The sequence below is a fragment of the Dipodomys spectabilis genome, unplaced genomic scaffold (genome assembly GCF_019054845.1).
Source record: "Dipodomys spectabilis isolate Male_0828 unplaced genomic scaffold, ASM1905484v1 ptg000219l, whole genome shotgun sequence".
Lineage (NCBI taxonomy): Eukaryota > Metazoa > Chordata > Mammalia > Rodentia > Heteromyidae > Dipodomys > Dipodomys spectabilis.
In genome coordinates this window covers 2892428-2904317 of record NW_024870896.1, presented here as the reverse complement: position 1 = coordinate 2904317, position 11890 = coordinate 2892428, and the positions used below count along the sequence as shown (strand labels likewise).

Sequence of the window (11890 nt, the reverse complement as noted above, 5' to 3'; positions counted from 1 at the left end):
GCAGGGTAGGGTCTAGGTAGGGCTAGAAGCAGACTTCTTCCTCTTCTCTTTTCTAATAGTCAGCCTTGGCTTATGCTTTGGCCACCTGTGGACAGCATCTACATATCCTTGCTAGAGAACCATGTAACATGTTCAGCCAGTCAGCACATATCATATCAGTTGAGGAGAAAAGGGTCCAAGAAAGAGGTCTCTCTTTAGAAAAGTTAGAATAATGTGAAAAAAGTAGGTCATTAAAAGATTAGGAAAAGCATATTTAAAAGTCTTGGAATAAATTTTCACCTGCTCAGTTACAAGGCTGGGGCTTACCTCCTGCTCAGTGAAGCCTTATACTGACTCAGTCAGAGGCCAGGGATCAAGGTAAACAAGACTGAACACAAGGTCTCAGTGGTGGCATTGAGATCCTTGTGAGGAACCCTTATTCCAGTGGTATTCAGTATTGGACACTTAGCAACTTTCAGACCCTGAGGAGTATAACGTATGCAGTGACCCACTGACTGACCCCTGAACTAAGGCAAATAGGCAACCAATGCCCCAAGGAGAGCCACGGCAAGAATGATCAATAGTTCCATGAGATCTTGTGCTGAACCTCATATAGCCCTGAGTATGTAAGCATCATGAATCCTCAATGCCTTCTTATTCAATTAGTAAAACATTCCAGATATCTGTGAATCAGATTCATATGTCACACAATGTATCAAATGGTTTACAAATATTCTTTTTATTTCTAGCCATTTCATTACAACCATCCATGTAGGGACATCTCCTACATGTAACTCTACCCCCTCTAGAAATTCAGATTCAAGTTATCATTCTATATAATATGTCTCCCCAAAGATCTCAACAACTGTGACCTCTATGCTTTTTTTCTAGAAACACATTCTGAGCTTCAGTGCCCATTTGCCTGAACAAAGCTAAGCAGGCAGGACTTAGGGGCTCAGCTCACAGAAGGTACTGAGACCACAATGACAGCAGGGGTTGGGACCAAAGCCATCCATATTCGGCCTCCCTAACTCATGCAACATCCATTTCAGCGTGTTGTGCAGTTGAGCGAGTCTCCCCAGTTGAAGGGTACCTGGGACATCTTCATAACTCTCCAGTGGGGCAGGATATATCATGTGGCATAGCTTGCTCAGCCTAGGGTTCTGGTGGAGGTTCTTTAGCATGGCCATGGAGATTGGGTTCCCACAGAAGTCAAAGGTCATGAGCTGGGAGCAGTGACTCAGGACAGGTAGAATGGCAGTGAGCTGAGGATCTGTAATTCCACACTCACTTAAGCTAAGATGCTGGAGGGTGGCAGAAACTCTTTCTAACAGAGCTTGGAGGGACTCAGCACGTATGCTGGTCATGTTAACCCTGGTTAGATTAAGGTTCTTTAGCTCACTGATTTGGGGACACTGGGAGAGATGTATCAAATCTGACTCCAAAAGCAGGCAGTTGGTGACAGAGAGGATCTTCAGGTGGCACCTCAAGTACCTGAGGAGAGACAGAACAGTTACTGCTGGGTATTGGTGGTGCTCGGTGGCAACCTGTAGGCAGGACCCAGGCCTCAAGCAGGGAGAGGCACAGAGCAGAAGTTTGTGTGATGGTCTGCCTCCAGGATGTCACATTGAATTCAAGAGTTGCAATTAAACAATTCAGCGGGTAGCTGAAGGTTGTTCTCCATTGTTTTTGCTGTTTGACAGTGTCAAGAACATGAAATCACAAACACATTCTTTGTTCATCTGCTGAGCATAGTAAAACCTATACTTCTTAGGAATTGTGAGCACAAACCAAAATGACAAAAAAAAAAAAAAAAAAAGCACACAAAATAGCCAGAACCTATGTCATGTCATGGCAAGGAAATTTAGTTTCTGCAATATAATAGAAAAGCTTTACAGTTAACAAAACAAAAAGAAATAATAGCTACTGGAAAACACAAAGGATAAACTTGGGCAGAGTCAGCAAAGATCAAAGGGGCTGCTAGACTACTGGGGGCAGACGAAGGTCCTTTTGTGATCAGCAAACAACCTATCACTGCTCAATTCTTCACTCTTCTTCCTTACCCCTCATCTTCAGAATCGTACCTTTACCACATACTCGTTTCTATGGAGTTTAAAACACTTTATAGACAGGAATGTAGTGGTTTGAAGGGACAGGCTCAATCTCAATATGGATGAGATTTAGTTTACTAACTAAAATCCAAAGTTCAATGGGCTTTTCTTTCTTTGATGGCTTCCTCACTTAGTTTTAAGCATTTTGACTTTGAGTCATTTCCTGAGGAAGAATTCTCAGAGCCAACCATCTGAAGCTAAATCCCCCTTTCGGTGTTTTTTTTTTTTTTTAAAAATAGGACTTTCTGTTTTCTATTCAACATTATAATTCTCGTTGAATTCCAGCCCTCACTGTGCTATTAAGAAGCAGTATCAGGTGGGATCTTAGGGGATGATTAGAGCTCTACTCTCAACCATGGTTAATCAAATTATATAATGAGTGCATTAATTGGCAATGGGTTATTTCAACAGTAGGTCTACTATATAAACTGGTATGGGGACTTTACCACCACTTTTTTCTGTTCATTTTTTTTTTTAGATGATTTCTCACTGTGTAACTCAAGCAGGCCTTAAAACTTGCCATGTTGAGCTTCGTACCAGTGGCTTATGTCTATAATCTTAGTACACAAGAAGCTGAGATCCGAAGATCAAGCTGAGATCTGAAGATCAAAGTTCAAAGTCACTCAGTGCAGGAAAATCTGTGAGACTCTTATCTCTACTTAACCACCACAAATAAAAAATGGAAGTAGAATCGATGTTCAGTGGTTATGCTTGAGCAAAAAAGCTCAGGGACAGCACCTAGGCCTTGAGTTCAAGCACACACACCCATACACGCACCCCATGTAGCCCAGGCTAACACTGATATTACTGCTTCACCCTCCCAAGTGCTCAAGTTACAGACATGTATCACCATGTGTAGTTATGTCTCGAATATTTTGATTTTCCCATAGGTGGTGAATCGCTTTGGAACTCTGCTAGACAAAAGGTCATTGCTAGATGTAGCTGCTCAACCTTGGAATAGAATTATGAGTCAAACTAAATTGCTTTTCTTTATAATTTATCCTCTGTTCTACTATCAGCAATAGAAAAGAGACTAGGATACACTTCAACTTCTAGTTAAATAGTACCTTTACTTGTATACTTATTTGCTACCGTACTTGGGACTAACAAAATATGTTGATTCCTTGGGGTTATTCATGCTTGCATAGTCTGTTCTAGGTAGAGACATTCCCATTATTTTACTTGAAATTAAGAAAGGCTTCCTCTGGTCTACAGAACAAGGTAGCCATCTCTTACCTGAGAATGTGGTTCAGGCAGCCTGCCACAAAAGACACAGAATCAAAACACAGCTCCTGGAGGTGAGGCAGATTGAGTAATTGTGAGCGGAACTGGTTGACATACATTTTCTTTTCCTCCAGGGACGTGTAGGGATAAGTGTGGTTGTGGGAGAAGAGGAGTCTGTGCAGATTACTCATCTGGCCCAGGTAAGGAGCAAACATCCCCAGGGTGGACAATTTCCAGGATCCACGCACTTCCAATTCCTGGAGTGAATCCAGCTGCACCACTTTCATGATCCTCTTAATATTTTGGAAGGGAATTGGTAAAATGCTCAGTTTCTTACAATGTAGGTATAGTAAACCTTTCTTCTGCTTGACCTTCCTAATGAGAGAGGTGAGCAATTGGTCATACATGCCGTTCTTTAGATGCAAGTCTACAAGTACCTCTATGCGACCCAAAGGCTGTTTGGCCCTCATCCTGGAACCATCCACATTTGCCTTTGTCTTCATCAGCTGAACATCCTCTCTCTCCTTCAATGAGCACAGACCAGTCCTGGTTCCAGACCATATGGTCCAGTAGTTCTGATGTGTTTTCAGGCGTAAATCCAGCATTTGTAATTTCCACCGCCTGTGAGGAAAAACAGAAATTAACGCAAAGTGACAGCAGGAGTCTCAGATCCAGGCAAAGAGCAAATGACATCAATTGCTCCATTCTTCGTGGAGGCCCTGCTCTTTACTCTACATTGTCCCCTCAGATCCTTCCTGGTACCTGCTTCTTCTCTCCCTTACTTTTACAGTGCTAGGGTTTGAATCCAGGGGTTTGAAAGTGTAAGGCAACCGTTGAGTTATGGTGATATACCTTCAGCTTCTGCTTTTCATAACTTCAACTACACTAGGAGAGAATGAATATATGTTCCTTCAGTCACCTGGGCATTGTCTGGTGGCCCATTCCCTGTCTGACATTAGCATTTGTTTCCTGAGTGTCACTGCCCAAATGCCTTTCTATATGCCCCTCACCCCAGCTGTGTGATGCTCAGGATCCCAGTGCTTTTAGGCTGTAGGTCTTCCTCACCTGGGGCGAACCTCCTGAGCCAGCAGCTCATCAAGTCCGTTGAGCACAGCTTGGAAGTTTTCCTGGTGAGGCTGCTGTTTCCTCATCAGGGCCCCTAGAGGAAGGCAGGCAAAGGGCCAGGCCTGCACCATTGCCTTCAGGATCTCTCTGCATCTCTCAGCATAGGCGACCATGAACAGAGGTGGGAAGATGTCCACGGGCAGCTCCTCCAAAGCAGCGATGGCCAAGGTCTCATTTTCCACTAGGCTCTGTGCAGCCAGCTCCAGAAGAGTTGGTAGGTGGTAGTACATGCTCATCCTGATGAATCTGCCCCGAAAAGATTGTTGAGGAAACAAGCATGGAAAAAAGGAAGCCTTGTCAGGCTAAACATATGAGCCACTTCATTTTCTCCCATCCTTTGGAGGAACCAACCCAGGACTAACATTGTACTAGTAACAGCAGGAGAGTCCTGCTGGACTCTATTCCATTCTTCACTCAGTGGCCACACCACCACTGCCATGATCTCTGCCAGCACCAGAACAAGCATCTGGACCAGAGCTCAGGATGCATCAAGAGTACCACTGGCCCATCCATAGCCACCCACTGCTCCTCTTCATTCTGCCACCTCTGGGAAGTGAATTCTGAGGAGCTTCAAAGCTGATCTAGCTCCTTTAGGGGGAAAAATTTGAGAGTATAGTTTTACCAAAGATTGGTTCTAGATGTGACTGGAGTTCTAGAACCCCAGTTCTTTGAAATATCTGCTGATAAGACATCTTGGGGCCTGGAAACGTGGCTCAGTGGTAGAGTGCTTGTCTTGCATGCATGAGGCCCTGGGTTCTATTCCTCAGTACCACATAAGCAGAAAAAGTTGGAAGTGGCGCTGTGGCTCAAGTGGTAGAATGCTAGCCTTGAGCTGAAGAGCTGAGGGACAGCACCCAGGCCTAGAGTTGAGGCCCCGCTACCAAAAAGAAAAAAAAAAGACATCTTGAGGTTGAGCTCAAGTCTAAAAACAAAACTCATATATGTTTTCTACAAACTTGATATACATAGGCTGAAAGTAATTTTATGTAGCACTTTAATACTTTTCTTCATGAAGAAAACTTTCATGGTATAGAATTTTTCTCTTGTGGTAGTTTTTCTCTTCCTGGTAATCAAAGTTTCAGATTTTTGGAATCATTTCTCATATTCAGGTTAGGGGTGCTTACCTGTATTAGCCAAGGACATTATCAGTGAGAATGGCACATGACACAACACAGCCTTCTTTATAAGCTCCTGCAAATAATTCAGGTAGGAAGGAAAAGGTTCAGAACAGAAGTCATACAAGAATCCTCATATGAAAAACCTACATATCCATACACAAACACACAGCCATGTACAAGTATTACCTAGCATTTGAAACTCTTAAACATTTGATATGTTTATTTTAATATCTATCACTTCTATGTCTATTACAGTTATCACTTTGAAAAGAAGTAGAGGGAAACATGTAATTCACAGCAAACACAATCTTCAATTTCATTTTCTTCAAAGTAATACTTTTGAACTGGCCACATTTGTATATGCTATGTGATCATATTCTGAAATATGTAAACAATGTAGAATGACTAAATCGAGATAATATATTGTATTACTTAACACACTCATCATTAATTTCTGATGAGAACACTTCAATCCATTCTGTCACTAATTTTCAGGTATATAGTATACTGTTACTACCTACAATCACCATGTTGTTTTGAGTTCTAATATACTAAACCTTTTTAGTTTTCCTCTAGAAGTCACTTTCACAGAAAAAGTAAAAGGAAGAGAAAATTAACAAAAAAGACTTTACTTTTTAAAATGCCATAAGTAATTAAAAGATACTTTGTTAACACAATCTAGCTTGTAAAGTCACAAAATCATAAATGTTACACAGTATAATGACTTGGTATATAATAAATATTTAATATATTATCAAGCAAAATTCCCACAGATCAGATATTTTCCTCAAAAGGTAAGATTTCATTTTAAGCGGGTTTAGTTTTAGTTCTCCTCTTGAAGTTACTTTCACAAAGACCAAAGGAAAAAAAAAGAGGAACAACAAAAACTATTTTATTTTTTGAAATACCATATGTAATTAAAAGAGATTTTTTTGTGGTAGAATGTACCTATAAATCTTTAAGTAAACACACTCGTTGGTATGCAAGCAGTTACAAATGAATTAATTGAAGTATAATAGATCCTATGGGGAGCTAAAATAATTCTTTAGTAAGACTAAGTCAGAGCTGAACAAAAGAAGTACCAGGAAATTGGTATTTGTAAGAGGGGAGCGTAAGGTCAAGGAGGAAAGTACAGAAGAATGAAGGAAGTAGGGAGAATACAGGCAAGAATACATTGTATATACCATGGAATTGAGAAAAATAAGGGAAGGGATAGGTGAAAGGGGGGTAAGATGTTGAAGGGATGACACAGATCATGATGCATTGTATACATAAACTGCTTTGTTAATGGTGAAAAATTAGATACATAACCTAAAGATTAAGAAAAGGGAAGGGAGCCAGGCACTGGTGACTCACACCTGTAATCCTAGCTACCCAGAAGGCGGAGATCTAAGGGTCGTGGTTCAAAGCCAGCCTGGAGGAAAGCCCGTGAAACTCTTATCTCCAATAAACTATTCAGAAAAAGCCAAAGTGGTGCTGTGGCTCAAGTGGTATAGTGCTAGCTTTGAGTACAAAGAGGCTCAGGGACAGCACCCAGGCCCAGTTCAAGCCCCAGGACCAGCAAAAATACTAGTAGTAGTAATAATAACATCAATAAAAGTATCTTTTGTTAAAAAAACAGAGTTAGAAAATAACTATCACCATCACCTTTTCAATGAGGTTTCAGCAGTATAATGAGTTTGGGAGGACATAAACATTTAGATGACATGGCCCTGGTCTTGTTCATCTTCTCTTGTGTTGGGCTGTATCTGTGTGCATTGTCTATGTTTGTTTCCACTTGTGTTTGCATTTTGTTATGTGTATTTGTATGCAATTACGTTTCTCATCACTCCTTGTCATTACCCTATCTCTAATATTTTTGTATTAGTGACAGAAGACATCAACTCTTAGGGTTCATAGACAATGCATGGACATGTATGGACATGTATACCTGACACTATCCAAGGATAAAGATACTAGTGGGACAAAGATAATGATCCTTGTCCCCAGGGACAAGGCAGGTTTTTTGAGAGCTGATAAGGAGTTCAGGTTTGTCTGAATTACCTTGTCTTTTGGAAGTTGAGACACTGGCTACACTCAGTTCTTCACAGGAACAGTGGGTGCCAAAGTCGTCAGCTCAGGGATCCTTTGTAGAGATCCTGTCAGAGGAAAAGACTGAAAAGGGGGACCCAAGGAGATAACCTCACTGACTTGACAAAGGACCAAGCAGAACTTGGAACTCAGGTATCCAGGCAGCCAAATTCCAGACCCAGCCCCTAGCCATTTCACTAGTGCACCAGATAGTGGAGAAAACAGGATATTCCGTTCCTAATGTCTCAGATCTCAGGAGTTCCTGAGGAAGGAGAATTGTCTATTCATGGACACACTGCCTGGCCTTCAATCCTAAAACACACACACACACATACACACACACCACTCCTAGTAGCCGGGTGCTGGTGACTCACACCTGTAATCCTAGCTACTCAGGAAGCTGAGATCTGAGGATCACAGTTCCAAGCCAGCCCGGGCAGGAAAGTCTGTGAGACTTATCTCCAATAAACCACTAGAAAACTGGAAGTGGTGCTGTGGCTCAAGTGATAGAGCACTCATCTTGAGCTGAAGAGCACAGAGACAGCGCCCAGGCCCAGAGTTCAAGCCCCATGACTGACCAAACACACACACACACACACACACACACTCCCCTAGCTATTTCCCTTTAGGGACATGAAGGTAATAGACACCCAGAGCAAGTTAACATAGGCCAGGGAGCCATTCTAACCTCTTATGGCCAAACGTGTGCTAGGGAACTACACCTTGCTCTGCCCATATGTCCTGAAGCAAACACCCTATTCTATGGCAGCAGCAGAGGAGCAAGCACACTTTTCTGGTTACCTGGACAGAGGACTATATCGGTTAAACTCCTCCTTGTGGAGAAGTTCGTATAAGGAGACATAGCTGAGCCAGACTACATCCAAGTTATGTTGGAAGTAGAGCCCATTCTTGCCTCTGTTAGAATACCTCCCTAACTCCAGCACTAGAGCAATACTTCCTTGTTCCTCTGAAAATATGTTTTATTTGTATGTTATTCTTTTTTTTTTTTTGGTCATGGGGCTTGAACTCTGGGCCTGGGCGCTGTCCCTCAGCTCTTCAGCTCAAGGCGAGTGCTCTACCACTTGAGCTACAGCACTACTTCCGGTTTTCTAGTGGTTTATTGGAGATAGGAGTCTCACGGTCTTTCCTGCAGGGGCTGGCTTTGAACCACGATCTTCAGATCTCAGCCTCCTGAGTAGGAGTACAGGTGTGAGTCACCAGCGCCCAGCAATTGTATGTTATTCTTGAGGTTTGAACTCTGCCTGGGCATAGTCCCTGAGCTCTATTTGCTCAAAGCTAGTGCTCCACCATTTTGAGCCACAGCTCCACTTCCAGTATCTTGGTAGTTAATTGGACTTTCCTGCCCAGACTGGCTCTGCACTGTGATCCTCAGGACTCAGCCTCCTGAGTAGCTAGGATTATAGGCGTGAGCCATAAGCACCTGGCCTTCATACTTCAGTCCCTCAGATCTCAGGACCCTGAGTAGCTAGGATTAGTAGTAGTAGCACCAGGCTTGTTTTACATTTCTAGAGTTTTTTAACTACTGCTGTTACTAAATTTTCATTGTAAATAATAAAAAGTAAAAAAGACAGTTTTGGGCATCCTTTTAAATACAGCATTATGAAGAGCATATCATAGTGGGTAAATGAGCTAAAAAATTCTGTCTGGCCTGTACTCTCTTAAATGTTGGGGCAGAAAAGGAGGCTCTGTTGGGCCTAATTTAAATATGATATCCAAAATGTTCTAAAATATGAAACTTTCTGAATATGTACATGATGCCACAGTTGGAAAATTCTGAATCATGAATCCTTGATGCACAAATTTAATGTATATAAAATTATTCCGGGCTGGGAAAGTGGCTCAGTGGTAGAGTGCTTGCCTTGCATGCATGAAGCCCTGGGTTCGATTCTTCAGCACCACATAAGCAAAAAAGACAAAAAAACCCGGAAGTGGCACTGTGGCTCATGTGGTAGGACACTAGCCTTGAGCTGAAGAGCTGAGGGACAGCGTCCAGGCCCAGAGTTCAGGCCCCACGACCAGACCAAAAAAAAAAAAATATTTTCAACCTACATATAACATACCTGAGTTTTGTTTTTAGAGTTGAGCCTCATCTCCAAGATACCTGCTTGCCTATAAACAGTCATTCTAATGTCTCGAATCCCAAGCACCACCTTTACCAATCATTTTAGAAAACTATAATCTCAAATGTATCCCCCACAATGCATTGCATCTCCTTGGTGTTTATTTCCTGTAGGGGCTTGAACTAAGTGCAACAGTGGGTAGCTATGGATGGGGCCAGTGGCCCTCTTGGTGCCTGCTGAGCATTGTGCCAACTTCTGCTCCTGGTGCTGGCAGAGACACAGCTGTGTTAGTGTGGTCACTGGGTGAGGAATGTATTTGGGGTAAACTGACAACTCCACTGCTGTTTCTAGAGCAATGATATATATATATATATATATAGCCCCTGAGTTGCTTCCTCTGAAGAATGGAAGAACATGAAATAGCTCATGCTTCTTTTGAGAAGGCTGCCTTGTTCCCTGAATGTTTACTTGGCATCTATTCTCAAGAGATTCATCAAGATGAGTGTATTCAGTGCACCAAGACTCCTGGAACTGGCTACACAGTGCTTGCTTTGGTCATACCCATGGCCACCCTATAGGAGCTCCTATTGCCTCTGTTCATGTCAGCCTGTGCTAGGAAACACATTGAAACCCTGAAAGCCTGCCTTTTACTGCCCCCTTCTGGAGTCCCTGATAAAGGAATAGCAGCCTCACTAGGAGACCTTCCAAGATGCACTCAATGGGCTTGAAGCACTCTTGCGCTAGAGATTTGCCAAAGGTGAGGGAGACTCAGTAGCATGGGAGGCCTGGGAACCTGAGCAAGACATGACTGAGGTCAACGGCAGAGAGAACAGAGGCTTTGGTGTAGTGCTACTAAGGAAGCCATTGCTGGCATAACTCTAGGAACAATCTACTGGACAATGCACTAGTGACTGAAAGCTTATGTGCCTATTTTCTCTTAGTAGAGCTTAAAGATATATGAAGCTGAAGTTGGAGGTGTATCTCCTTAATAGAGCAGTAGCTGAGCACTTGGGAGCGCCTGGATTCAATCCTCAGTGCTGAAGGGAAAAAAAGTACAATAAAGGAACAATAACTTCCCATCCAGGCACCAGTGGCTCACATCTATCATCCTAACTATACAGGAGGCTGCGATCTGAGGGTCATGGTTCAAAACCAGCCCTGGCATAAAAGTCTGTGAGACTCTTATCTCTAATAAACTTCTCAGAAAAAGCCAGAAGTGGCAATGTGACTCAAGTGGTAGAGCTTTAGCCTTGAGCACAAAGAGGAACAGGAACATTGCCCAGGCCCTGAGTTCAAGCTCCAGGACTGGTAAAATTAAACAAACAAACTTTTTAGCCCAATGAGCTCCCTTCCATAGCGTAGTCCACTCCTTCCCCTCTCCACAGCTTAGCATGCTCCCTTCCTAGACAACACTAGGCCCACTTAGTAAAGACCGTAAGTGATCCTCTGTTGATTTCTAAACCAGTTAGAATGCTTTTTTTTTTTTTTTGTCACTTTTAGATCATAATTTTGTCAGTTTTAAACATTTTAATGTTTAGGCTGGGTGCCAGTGGCTCACGCCTGGCATCCTAGCTACTCAGCAGGCTGAGATCGGAGGATCACGGTTCAAGGCCAGCCGGGGCAGGCAAGTCGGTGAGACTCTTCTCTCCAGTGAACCACCAGAACGCCAGTGGCGCTGTGGCCCGGGCGTTTACACCGGAACACTTTCAAGCTTTTTTTTTTTTTCAGGAGGCAGTACTGAAGTTTGAACTAAGGGCCTTGTGCTTGTTGGGCAGGAGTTCTACCACCTGAGCCACACCTTCAGCCCTACCACCGAAATGTAGAACAAAATTACGCGTTCTTCATCCTACATTGTTGTTCGGTGGCAAGTTGCCACCGAGGGGTCCTGCACTGCCCTGTCTTGAGTGGACGAGTGAGCCGCTGCAGCGCCTGTCTCCTGGGTCGGATTCGTAGTAATACCAGCAGCTGACTCTCAGCCCAGAAGGCTGCCTAGAACGCGCAGAGCCAGTCCCCGCCTAGAGCAGCGCCGGGACCGGGAAGGCAGCCCCAGCCCTCGCGAGAATACGCCCGACCTCGGAAGGTGCGGCTCCGAGCAGCGCCAAGGGACCACCAACTGTCGCGAGAATGGCTGCCGGCCCTTAATACCGCGAAAGCGCGAAAGCTCGCGAGAAGAAGAGCGGCG

At 43.4% G+C, this 11890-nt stretch overlaps 1 protein-coding gene across 2 annotated transcripts; it reads right to left on the bottom strand.

The window, feature by feature from the left end:
• Nucleotides 1-716: 716 nt before the first annotated feature.
• On the bottom strand, nucleotides 717-7822 carry LOC122122967 (melanoma antigen preferentially expressed in tumors-like). 2 transcript variants are annotated; one of them, XM_042697411.1, is made up of 5 exons: nucleotides 7601-7822; nucleotides 5564-5630; nucleotides 4380-4690; nucleotides 3327-3935; nucleotides 717-1473 (listed from the first exon to the last, which is right to left on the bottom strand). In XM_042697411.1, exons 3-5 carry the CDS (start codon nucleotides 4673-4675, stop codon nucleotides 927-929), a joined length of 1452 nt encoding a protein of 483 aa, XP_042553345.1. In that variant the 5' UTR covers nucleotides 4676-4690; nucleotides 5564-5630; nucleotides 7601-7822; the 3' UTR covers nucleotides 717-926. The 2 variants fall into 2 exon arrangements, with proteins under 2 accessions (XP_042553345.1, XP_042553346.1); XM_042697412.1 differs by having other exon boundaries at nucleotides 4380-4685.
• Nucleotides 7823-11890: the final 4068 nt, after the last annotated feature.